Source organism: Castanea sativa, chromosome 11, assembly GCF_040712315.1.
Source record: "Castanea sativa cultivar Marrone di Chiusa Pesio chromosome 11, ASM4071231v1".
In the NCBI taxonomy this organism is placed as follows: domain Eukaryota; kingdom Viridiplantae; phylum Streptophyta; class Magnoliopsida; order Fagales; family Fagaceae; genus Castanea; species Castanea sativa.
Window position 1 is genome coordinate 39095251 of NC_134023.1, and position 12758 is coordinate 39108008.

The window sequence follows — 12758 nt, forward strand, 5'->3', positions numbered from 1 at the left end:
AAATCACATACAATGCATCTCATGGACTGTCTTAGTTCATTTATAGATAGTCTCATATAATTAAACAATTTTATTATTAAATACATGCCAATAAATTGGGTTTTAGGGCATAAACCCCAACATGTGGAGCAGTGAAAATCAACATGGAGAGTGTGGGTTTGTGGAGATTGGCGTGGAGAGTATGGTGGTGCTGATGGTGGGCGGGTTTAATGGGTCGTGACAGTGGTGGTGTCGATTGTGGTGGTTTTTGCAATGGGTACGTTTGTTGTGAAGGGGTGTTTTGGCGATGGTGGTGCCGATGGTGGGTGGGTTTAATGGGTTTGATGGGCGTGAGTTTGATCGGCTTTGGGTGGGCATGGGTTTGATGGGTTTTGCTTTGCAGGTTCATGGTGGTGGGGATGGGTTCGACTTCTCCTCTTCTGATCTCTTTGGGATTTTGATTGAGGTTTGGAGGGTGGGTTTAATGGATTTACATCAAGATTGAATTTCAAATCTATGATGGTGGTGCTGGTGGTGAGTTTTGGTTGATTTGTGCATTTTGGTGGTTTCTTGTGATAGTTGGTGGTGGTTTTGGATGGCTGGTTTTGGTTGATTTTGTGGGTTTGGTGGTTTGTTGTGATGTCTGGTGATGCTGTAGTGGTGGTTCGGTGGGTTTGGTATAGGCTTTTTGGGTGGATCTTAGTTGTTTGCCGTGTGAATGGTGGTGGGTCAAGGTGTTTTGTTGAGCCTATGGTGGTGGGTCTTGGTGTTTTGCTGGGTTTCTAGTCGTGGTTCAATTGTTTTTTATTCTTATTTTTTTACGGGTTGTGGGTGATGTTGGTAGATAGGAATGGGGAAGAGTTGTTGTGTAGAATAGAGAGACGGGAGAGAAGAGAGAAAAATAGATTTTTTAAAATATAATTTGAATGTGTAATATATATTATTTTATTATGATATATGTAGAAATAGAAACAAGAATGTAAGGTGAGTTGTAAAATAGGATAGTAAAATAGATAAAATAGCGTTTGAGGATGTAAAATATGTGTTTTTTTTACATCCCGTTGCTAGTGCGTTTATAGATCACCTAATAGTCTCAACCCACAAAAGAAAGAAAAAAAAAAACTCATAATAAACTCGATTATTTGTACTATCCAAACAAATAAAATGAGCGCCCTTTAGAAAAGCCAAAAACAATTAACAATTAATTTTTCTTTGTTTTTGTTAATAACACGGTGTAATGATATGACAACAAAATAATGGTGAAATAGTGTAATAAGCCTAACATGTAGTGATCAACTGCCAAACGTTTTCATGGTTAGAAAATTAAGGAGGGTAAGTCGGCAGATCTTTTGTATTCTACATACTAAAATCCCATAGATAGACAATCTTAGTCTCTTAGTATCTACTTTAAGAACCAAAAAATGTTTCCAATTTCAAACTTCTAAATTCTAAGAAAGACAATTGAAAGTATTTGTTGATTTCTTTTGTTTATGATTCAATAGTTGCAATAGAGAAGAGAGAATTTAAACCCTAAATATTTTCTTTAAAAATACTCAAAAGGTGACAAAACTACAATATTCTTGGCATTACGATTATAATAAATCTTCGTTGGTTATCATAATTATCAAATTTCTTATTTAGATAAAAAGGATTATGCAGTTGCATGGGTTACCGGCTAGAATATAATAATTGACAAAGATTTGTGAACTAATTATAGTAATAATGATAAATATAATAATTGAAAAGGTGAGTTCAGCTTCTCCAACATAGTTTTTTCTTTATTTCCTATTTTACACTGTAGACGGCCATGCTGCCTATACAAAATTTGGAGAGTTTTTGTAGGTGGTCATTTTTCTAGACTTTTTCCCCCCACTCTAACGGCAAGTATTCAATTTGCATCACGGAGAAAATGAACAAATTTCAGGTAGCTAAGAGCTTGCCATTTAAGGCTAAGAAGTTAGGGTGATAGATTGTAGTAATAATCTTATCTTATAGAATAATGGACCAAAAAAAAGACATGTTATAATCTTTTGGAGTTATTAGCGTAATACAATCATAGAGTTAAAAATTTATCCTTCCATGGTCAATGAAATTGATTAAATCTTAGCTGGTCATCAACTGTTTGATTATAACGATAAACTATTAATTAATTAGTGAAGGAGGAAGCACGAAAGCTAATAATAGTATAGAAGTTGAATTGTAAATTAGAGAGTTCTTAACAACCATGCATAAAATTAGTTAATATCAGTTGGATGGCTTTAATGGTGATGAACTCAGGTACTACAGTATAAATAGCTTCAAACCATATAGGGAAACCGTCATACCATACAACAAATTGGCAATAGCAGAGAAATAATATGGGAAAGAATTTGAGCATTGTAACAATTTCCTTGCTATTTTTGTTGGCATCCACCAGTGCCGTGCAAGTCTTTGATGTTAAATCATATGGAGGACAACCTAATGCTGATATCACCCAGGTATAAATATGTGTAGCACAATTAACTATACCTAATTAACATGAAAAGTGGGTTCTAGTTAACTTAACTAGTAAAGTCTTTTAATGTCAAATAAAAGAACTCGGTTTCAATCTCTGCTTACACTAAAAGCTATTCGGTGTCCTGACCAGATGATACAACATTAACATGAAAAATGATTGTAATATACTAATTTTGATTTATCATTACGTGTTTATTAGGCTTTGACAAAAGCTTGGACAGCTGCGTGCGCAAAGGGAAGTAAAGTTGTGATTTCGGCGGGGACATACAAACTAGGTGGAGTGACTTTCTTAGGTCCATGCAAAGGTGCTATTGAGTTTAACCTTCAAGGCACCCTAGAGGCCCCATTAGATGATGCCTCCTTCAAGGGTAAAGACTTTTGGGTTTCTTTTGAACGTATCGACGGTCTCACCGTGTCGTGTAGTGGAATTTTTGATGGCAAAGGACAAACAGCATGGAAAAAAAATAATTGTGACAAAGAGTCCGGCTGCAAAAACCTTCCTATCGTAAGATTTCATCAATCTTAATAATTAGCATATAAATTTCCATTATTTTTATGTAGATATATACAGACACTACAACTTTAAGAACTATAATCATCACGAAATACTAATTCAAGCACTTATTCCTTTAATGATGTTAAGGATATTATCATATTATTAGTAATTTGATGTAAGCTTTATCTAGTGAGGTGTCACAACTCACCAAAAAAGAAAATTCAAAATTTATATATGAGAAAGTCCATTTACAAAATATGGACATAACTTTTGCGCCATGACCCTAACTTGTGCAACTGTGTAATGGAGAAAAAGTGGTGGTTAAAGGTGAAAGTGATGGTTCAACAATCATACTCACATATAACATCAAATTGTGACAAATTGTTTGGTCTAGAAAGAATTTTTTATATTATATTGTTGAAGTAGTACCGACAACATTCATTGATATATATTTGTAATTTTTATAATATAGTAATTCAAAGAACGAGAATATACGGAGAACGAGAGATTATATGCTTGTTTATTGTTGTGAGTGTTGGATAATCAGGTGTTTGCATCACATACAAAACATACACAGCGAAAATTTAACGGATCTACTTCATACACAATCCATAACATGAACTATGTAAGTTTTAGAATTTAAGAACAAGAGAGTGTACGTTGGAGCGGTGAATTTCAAAACCAAAGATCAGAAGCACTTGGGAACACTTTCAATCTTCACTCCAATTCCACTAACGCCCAAGATGTATGGTCTCTCAATCAGTTCCAAAGGGAGAATGTCAAAGTGTCTAACACTGTTTACACCACTTCGCAATAGTGTTCTTTCAATTCTCTACAGAAAATTTTGTATGTTTCTCCCTTTGTATCTAACTGATTATCTAATTTGGTTGGCCTTTTAGGCCTTTCCAATTGGGCTTAAGTGTGTGGCTTGGAGTGAGACCAAAAGGGACCAATAAGACACTAGCTCCAATGGGCCTTGGGCTTTTTTGTCAACTATTGACAAGTCCAAAATTACCATTAACTATATTTAATACCACTATATAAATATAGTTGCACTCTAGGCCTTATTTATAAATTATATCCCAAGACTTTATTGTACATGCAACCACAAAGCTATATATACATACTCATTAGAAGCACAAAAGGTACATAATTTTCGCCCAAAAAAATACTTTTACACAGATAACTTTGGTATTTAGAACTTTCTTATTTCTCTCAAGATTTCTATATTCTGATTTTAGCATTGGAGACGTTGTGGCAGGCACCACACCGGTGTCCACCTTAAGAGAACCTTCATTCCATGTTTGCAGGAGTAGTGACGAAGGCTTAGCACCATCTGGACGAACCAACTTGACTGACAATTTATACATCATCAGTTCGGCGCCGTTTGTGGGAGCGACATTTTCGCACTAAGGTTGGAAAGCATAGTTCCAATCATTTTCTAAGTCCAGATGGAGTCCAACCAAAATCCTGCAACACTGGCTCCACAGATCCAAGCACTTATAGCTAGTGTGGAAGAACTCACCAGAAAAATCCAAGAGATGAGGCAGCGACTCCAATAGGAAGCCAACCGGTCCAGAGACAATTAGGAAGACGAGGGGGATAGCTAGGGACGAAGCTATCGTCGAAGGCCAGCCACTCCAAATGAACCGAGCTCAAAGCTTCTTCGGGAAATGAAGAAGGAAATGGACAAACTGAGGAACGCTATTAAAGAAAAAACGGATCAAAGCTTGGACAGGATGGTCAGGACGACAGATTCCCCCTTCACGGCAGCAGTTCTTGAATGCCCAGTATCGTCAAAGTTTCACCTGCCTCAGCTTGAGCAGTTTGACAGGCTTAAGGATCCCTTAGACCATCTCAATACTTTCAAGACGACACTAGGTCTCCAACAGCCCCCTGAAGAAATACTGTGCCGCTCTTTCCCTACCATTCTCAAAGGAGCTGCGAGGGAATGGTTCACCAAGCTACCCACCTCGTCCATTGACAGCTTCAAACAGTTGAGCAGTTCCTTCCTATGCCACTTCGTGGAGGGACAACGCCCGAGGAGGCCAGCAGACTACCTACTCACCATCAAACAGGGAGAGAAGAAGACTTGAGGCTGTACGTAAAGCGCTTCACCCACGAAACTTTGGAGGTAGACAAAGTTGATGACAAGGTGCAGTTGACAACCTTTAAAGCTAGATTTAAATCTAGGGAGTTCGTGGTCTCACTCGCAAAGAATCCTCCAAAAATGATGGCCGAGATGCTCTTGTAGGCGTAGAAGTACATGAATGCTGAAGATGCTTTAGCTGCGATAAAAGATGAAGGGAAAACTAGTGAGAAGGGAAGGAAAGTGGACGATTGGAGAGGACGAAAAAAAGGAATGCCCAGATTGTTAGACTAACATCGGGAATAAAGGGAAAGACGAGAAAACTCGTCAGACGGTAAAATTTACTCCTTTGGTTGTGCCTGTTGACAAAACTATGGTGCAGATTAAAGATGAGCACTACCTCAAATGGCCTAGGCCATTACATTCGTTACCTAACGTATGTGATAGGAAGAAGTACTACCGCTTCCATAATTATCATGGCCATTACACAGAGGATCGCAGAGACTTGAAGGAGCAGATAGAGGAGCTCATATGAAAAGGAAAATTGTAGAGGTTTGTAAAAAAGGGAGCGCCCAGTAGGACTAGGGACAATGAAAGTTGATTCTCCCTCCATCCTCTAAATCCTTCACTTCTTGGATGGCTTCCGGAGGTTGGAGCGATTTTGTCGCACATTTGGGAGCATCTCTAGCAGCTCAATGAGCTAAGGATAGACATTTTTTCAACTCAACTTCACAATGCTCTTCTTGCATAGCAAAGTATCATACTATTTCTCTTAGGAATGGTAGGTTGAGGTGAGAAACACCATCTTTGTGCTGGTTGCATTTTTGAAGGCACCATTTCGCTTCTTCCAGCTGCTTAACTCCCTAGTGGAGTCACAGATGGTGTTAGAATCAAAACATGGCCTTCTTCCCCCCCTGGAACTGCTTCTGATATGCATTTCGAGAATGTTATCATGAACAATGTTGCCAATCCTATCCTCATTGATCAAGGCTACTGCCCAAACGGTCAATGCTCAAACAAGGTTATTATAAACATCACAAATATATAAACTCATTTTGATGTTAAAAGTTAAAAAAAGAAAAACAAATTACAGATACTAATATTAAATTCTTGGGTGGGTTTTTGTTTGTTTGTTTTGCTTTCAGTCTCCCTCGAAAGTTAAGATCAGCAATGTTAGCTTCAAGAACATTAGAGGCACTTCTTCAACAAAGGAAGCTGTGCAGCTTATTTGCAGTAAAAGTGTACCATGCCAACAAGTGGTAGTTGCTGACGTTGATCTCACATTCAAAGGTGCTGGAGGATCTGCTACTTCCACTTGTGTTAATGTCATGCCCACCCTTTCGGGAAAGCAAAATCCTCCTGCTTGCACCATCAAAACATAATAAAGTATCTCCCAAGCTATTGTAACCAATGCAGAATAGGGAAATACTATTTGCAAATAGGTTATATGAGTTCTATTTTAAGTAGAATTTCATTTACTACAGTCTATCATGTTCCCTTTTTCTTTATTTAAATGAAATTGTGGAATGTTGGATAGTTATTTTTAGAGTTGTTTGAGTTCAGGCTTTTACTAAAAGCTACCATGGTCTAGAGTGCTATTGTAGATAGTATTTGTTCTGTTACTATAGCTGGGATATTTCGGAATAAAACAAAAATTGTTATTAGACTCTTTGTAATTTTTTTTTATTCTTCACCAAATAAATGCTTGTGTTCATGATATGGTAACATTCAATTGATCTGCACACATGTTTTTAATGCTGAATTAACTTGCTCTCATAGTCCTCAATGACAATAAGATGTAAAACTTGTAAAACGGATGTCATATATTCAAAGTTGTTTCTCTAAATATTGTATACTTTTAATATTTATTTCTATAACAACTAAATTTTAATCACTTTTGATTCTCAAAAAAAAAAAAAAAATTAATCACTTTTATTTCTAAAAATATAACACATATTATTGAAGTTGATTATACCACCAACGCAAAAATTAAGGTAGGAAAAAAAAACCCAATTACATAAATATTTTAGTAAACTTACTTAATTTTCTTACTAAAATGAAGCAATTTCGGATGATTAATTGGCATATTCTAAAAAATGATTAACAATGAAATTAAAAGATTTCAAGTACGTACCTAAATGGTTTGTTGCATTAACTATTGTCTTTTATCAATATTTTTGTGGCTCAATGACATAACAAGCTTTCATTTAATAAGAGAATCAAGGTTCATTCAAAACAACGAATATTTACATTTACTTTCTTTTTTTTTTTTTTTTTTTTTTTTTTTTTTTTTTTTTTTTTTTTTTGCGTTGGTCAAAGATAATTGAGTGCAAATTAATCATAACTATTCAATCTAGGCCTGTGCATATGCATAAAGTTTACATAAATAAAATTGATAAATATGAAAAATATGAAAAATATAATAGTATCCCCATTGATATAATCTCTACAACCTTTACATTTTAAATAATATTATTTTGATATCCAAAAAAACAGTTCTACTTACGTACTATTTACATATTATTGAATTCTATTATTATTATATCCTGAATTGTAAATATGAATGTTGCATCATTCCAAGGCAAACATAACTATCTACTCAGCTACTACTAATGATTGTGATTGAAAATAACAAAACTTCAATTTGCAAAATGCAATAGCAACCAATGGGCCACTTCTAACACAATATTAAGAAACAAGGCTAGATCCTTACAACAGCTTAATGATTATTTTAATCAATTTAATCAAATATTAACTGAATAGTTAAGCAATCAAGATTCAAGTTTGACATTGTTCATGGACAAACGTTTCAATGTAGTGAAGAATATACACACCCACACAAAGACTTTATAGGGCAAAACCCCAAACTGTAAAAAACACTACGAGACTAATCCCAACTCAAAAGCTCTGCTATTAAAGGATGCTACAATACATTATATACTCATATGATGTTCCCGTACTTGCAGCCGGTTTCGGAAACTTATCTCCTCGCTTCGGCTAGCTCTTGTAGATGCTGCTATAGACATCAAAATTTTATGATGTATTCGCATTTGTTTGATTGATTATGATGAAATATTTGTGATCCAGTTAATTTTCATTTGATGATGTATCAACAATGAACAATAAAAAAATGAAATCAAGCCACATGGCAAGCCCATGAGTTACTACAACACACATAGAAATGACATTTCCCACATGAGCAAAGTACCACATTTTAGCCATGTCATTTCGTACATGTGCATCATCCCAGATAACCTGGTCAAACAGGACGGTCCGGTTTAAATTTAAAAACAATGCTTATTATGTGGCGCTCTAAGCTTCTATTTAGTCTTTTTAACCTTATTTCATTAAATTTTTTAACTGTTACCTCATAGATTAGAGTAACTTGTAAAGTTGTTATTTACAACTATTTTGTGTTGGCTTTAATTCCATGTCAAATTTGATTGTAGTTTTGTTCAATCATGTTTACCCTTTATTTTATGTGGGATTTCTTTGTATGGGTTGTGTGTGTGAGAGAGTGTGAAGACTCAAGCTTGCATTGAAGAAGGAGTGGTTTTTACGGGTATCTCGTGAGTAAACTTCCCGTGAAGTAAGCCATGTGAAGAGCACATGACTGTAATATGAAGAGTCGTGACAATCTAGTGACAGCTAGTTTACGCAAGTAACTCGTAGGTAAGGCCTTCCTGCGAGATACCCACAAAACATTCGGTTTTGCTATTTTGGCTTATCTGGTCCATCAGGTCTTCACTCACACTATACATACCCAGATATTGTAAAGAGTGCTTTCAGAGAAAAAATCCTAGCAAACACACTTGAGAGTTAGAGATTGTATACCCACAATCATCTGCACAATCCTTTGTGGTTTTTCTCATATTCCAACCTTTCCATGTCCATATCCTTGAGAGGTTGATAGCCCAAACACTTACCACACTTATTCTGAGTGTGAAGTGAGGTTTTGGTGCTGCTGGGAAGCATTGGAAGAAGCTAAGTTTTGGCGGATGCAATCGGGCGTATTGCGGGATCCGGACGACAGATTCCCCCTTCACGGCAGCAGTTCTTGAATGCCCAGTATCGTCAAAGTTTCACCCGCCTCAGCTTGTGCAGTTTGACAGGCTTAAGGATCCCTTAGACCTTCTCAATACTTTCAAGACGACACTAGGTCTCCAACAGCCCCGACGAAATACTGTGCCGCTCTTGCCCTACCATTCTCAAAGGAGCTGTGAGGGAATGGTTGACCAAGCTACCCACCTCGTCCATTGACAGCTTCAAACAGTTGAGCAGTTTCTTCCTATGCCACTTCATGGAGGGACAACACCCGAGGAGGCCAGTAGACTACCTACTCACCATCAAACAGGGAGAGAAGAAGACTTGAGGTTGTACGTAAAGCGCTTTACCCACGAAACTTTGGAGGTAGACGAAGTTGATGACAAGGTGCAGGTGACAACCTTTAAAGCTAGATTGAAATCTCGGGAGTTCATGGTCTCACTCGCAAAGAATCCTCCAAAAACGATGGCCGAGATGCTCTTAAAGGCGTAGAAGTACATGAATGCTGAAGATGCTTTAGCCGCGATAAAAGATGAAGGGAAAACTAGTGAAAAGGGAAGGAAAGTGGACGATTGGAGAGGACGGAAAAAAGGAATGCCCAGATTGTTAGACTAATGACGGGGATAAAGGGAAAGACGAGAAAACTCCTCAGACGGTAAAATTTACTCCTTTGGTTGTGCCTGTTGACAAAACTATGGCACAGATTAAAGATGAGCACTACCTCAAATGGCCTAGGCCATTACATTCGTCACCTAACATACGTGATAGGAAGAAGTACTACCGCTTCCATAATTATCATGGCCATTATACAGAGGATCGTAGAGACTTGAAGGAGCAGATAGAGGAGCTCATACGAAAAGGAAAATTGCAGAGGTTTGTAAAAAAGGGAGCGCCCAGTAGGACTAGGGACGATGAAAAGGACAATTGTGAAACCTCACTAAAGGACGAGGATCGCACTCATGACGACCCCTTGGTCATCAACCTCATGACGACCCCTTGGTCATAATGCTTACGATAGAAGCGTTCAACACCAGGAGAATTCTCGTGGACAATGGTAGCTCTGCGGACATCATCTATCTCTCTGCTTTTCAACTTTTAAGGCTAGATCCAAAAAGACTGTGCCCTTTTTAGTCCCCCCTTGTCAGCTTCAGCGGAGACAGAGTGTATCTTAATAAGGTCTTATCCACGACAGTTGACCTGTCAGCTAGATTTCCTTGTAGTAGACTACCCTTCTTCATACAATGTGATCATTGGAAGGCCCACACTCAACCACTAGAAGGCAGCCACTTCCACATATTGCTTGAAGGTGAAGTTCCCGACGAAAAACGGTGTAGGCGAAGTAAAGGGAGATCAAGTATTGGCCAGGGAATGCTACTAGGTAGTGTTAGCTACAAAAGAAAACCATACATGGATGATCGAGGAGAGGGAAGAAGATAAGGTGGAAGCCTTAGAGATAGTGGAGTTGGTCGAAGGAGAAACAGCAAAGACAACCTTAATAGGGACGGCTTTGAGTCCTGAGATGAAGACGAGACTCGTCCAGTTCCTTAAAGAAAACATGGACGTCTTCGCATGGAGAATGGAAAAAGATTTATTATTTGTCTGAATTAATGAATGAGTTAGTGGCGGCGGAAGGCATCCTTGGTACTTCTAGTGTTGAAGCCAATGTTGGTGAAGCTTCTACTTCTCAACCTAAGTCAAAAGGTAAGGGTAAGAAGAAGAAAAAGAAGAAGGACTTCACTAAGTAAGAGGGTAAACAGATTGCCTTAGGAGTTGCCAATAAGGGAAAGAAGCCCAAAGGAAAGTGTTTCCATTGTGGTGAGAAAGGACATTGGAAGAGGAATTGTCTAAGTTTTAAAGCCGCCAAGAATAAGGGTATGAAAAGTTATTTTCTTCTTGAAATATGTTTGGTACAAAATCCCACGGACTCCTAGTGTGTGGATTCAGGTTGTACTAATCATATCTGTAATTCTTTGCAGGAGCTCTAGGAGACCAGAAAGCTGAACAAAGGAGAATTGTTTCTTACCTGAGCGGATGGGAGTAGAGTTGTAGTTGTAGCTGTTGGTGTTGTTAATTTGTGCTTTGAGTCTAGGGATTTAATATTGAAAGACTATCTTTATGTACCTAATGTTCGTAGGAGTTTAATTTCTGTAACTTATTTAAGTAAAGATGGATATTGTGTTATCCTTAAAGACAATGTTGTAATAAAGAAGGGTAAAGTGTTTATTTGTTCTGGCAATATTATTGATGGTCTTTATATTTTAACTACTGTTAAGCATGAATTATATAATTCTGAATTAGATATTAATTCACATGTGAAATCATTAAAGAGAAAGTTTCCTTCTACTAGTGAAGCATATCTTTGGCACTTGCGTTTGGGTCATATTAATTCAAACAGAATTCAAAAACTTATCAAAGATGGACTCTTAGGGCTCATGGACTTTGATGAATTTCCAATTTGTGAATCTTGTTTGGAAGGTAAAATGACCAAACGACCTTTTAATGCAAAAGGTAGAAGAGCTCAAGATTTGCTAGAACTAGTACATTTAGATGTATGTGGTCCTATGTCAATCCAAGCAAGAGGTGGTTATGAGTATTTCATTACTTTCACTGATGATTACTCTAGATTTGGTTATGTGTACCTAATGAAACAGAAGTCCGAAGCTTTTGACTAGTTCAAAGAGTTTAGGGCTGAAGTTGAGAATCAATTGGGTAAACGCATAAACGCTATTCGATCTGATTGAGGTGGCGAATACCTTCTTGGGGGTTTAAGGATTACTTGACTAAAAATGGGATTATATCCCAGTTGACTGCACCTAGAACTCCACAACAAAATGGTGTTGCAGAAAGAAGGAATATGACTTTTTTAGATATGGTTAGATCCATAATGAGTTATTCGACTCTACCAAATCCTTTTTTGGGATATGCCTTAAGTACTGCAATGTATTTTCTGAATTTAGTACCTTCGACGTCTGTTCCTAAAACACTTGTAGAGTTGTGGAATGGGCGTAAGCCTAGTATGAGACATCTCCATATTTGGGGTTGTCTAGCACATATGTTAAAAGGAAAGTCTGACAAGTTACAGTCCAAAACAGAAGTGGTTTTCTTTGTAGGGTATCCAAAAGGAACAGTTGGAGGTTTATTCAATAGTCATAAGGATAAAAAGTGTTTGTTAGCACAAATGCCAAATTCTTGGAAATTGACTATATGAATAATTTTACTCCTAGAAGTAAAGTTGTCTTAGCTGAAATGAATGAAGCTGTAGTTAAACAACCAATGGATGAAACTAGGGATGATGTGGATGTATTAGATACGCCATAAGATACTACTCATGATATGTCTAGTACACAAGTGCCTTGTCGTAGTGGAAGAATTGTTCGGCCTCTTGTGAGATTTATAGGTTTGGGAGAAATTTATGAAGCTATCTCAGAAGAGGCTGAATCGGATCCCTACACTTATGATGAAGCAATAAATGATATAGATGCACATCATTGGGTTCAAGCTATGAAATCTGAATTGGATTCTATGTATTCCAATGATGTATGGGATCTTGTAGAAGCGCCTAACGGCATTAAACTTGTTGGTTGCAAATGGGTTTACAAGAGAAAGAAAGGGACAGATGGAAAGGTTGAAACCTTCAAAACAAGACTAGTGGCA

At 37.2% G+C, this 12758-nt stretch overlaps 1 protein-coding gene across 1 annotated transcript; it reads left to right on the forward strand.

Annotated features, from left to right (window-relative positions):
* Window positions 1-286: 286 nt before the first annotated feature.
* Window positions 287-6442, forward strand: LOC142616480 (exopolygalacturonase-like). The gene is made up of 3 exons (XM_075789328.1): window positions 287-445; window positions 2675-2980; window positions 6206-6442. The coding sequence occupies exons 1-3, from the start codon at window positions 287-289 to the stop codon at window positions 6440-6442; spliced, it is 702 nt and encodes a 233-aa protein (XP_075645443.1).
* Window positions 6443-12758: the final 6316 nt, after the last annotated feature.

Bases quoted from the DNA above. Each gene is read 5' to 3' on its own strand.
- LOC142616480 (XM_075789328.1), top strand. From the start codon at position 287: ATGGTGGTGCCGATGGTGGGTGGGTTTAATGGGTTTGATGGGCGTGAG. The intron at 446-2,674 runs GTTTGGAGGGTG...CGTGTTTATTAG, and splicing joins TCTTTGGGATTTTGATTGAG to GCTTTGACAAAAGCTTGGAC. The intron at 2,981-6,205 runs GTAAGATTTCAT...TTTTGCTTTCAG, and splicing joins GCTGCAAAAACCTTCCTATC to TCTCCCTCGAAAGTTAAGAT.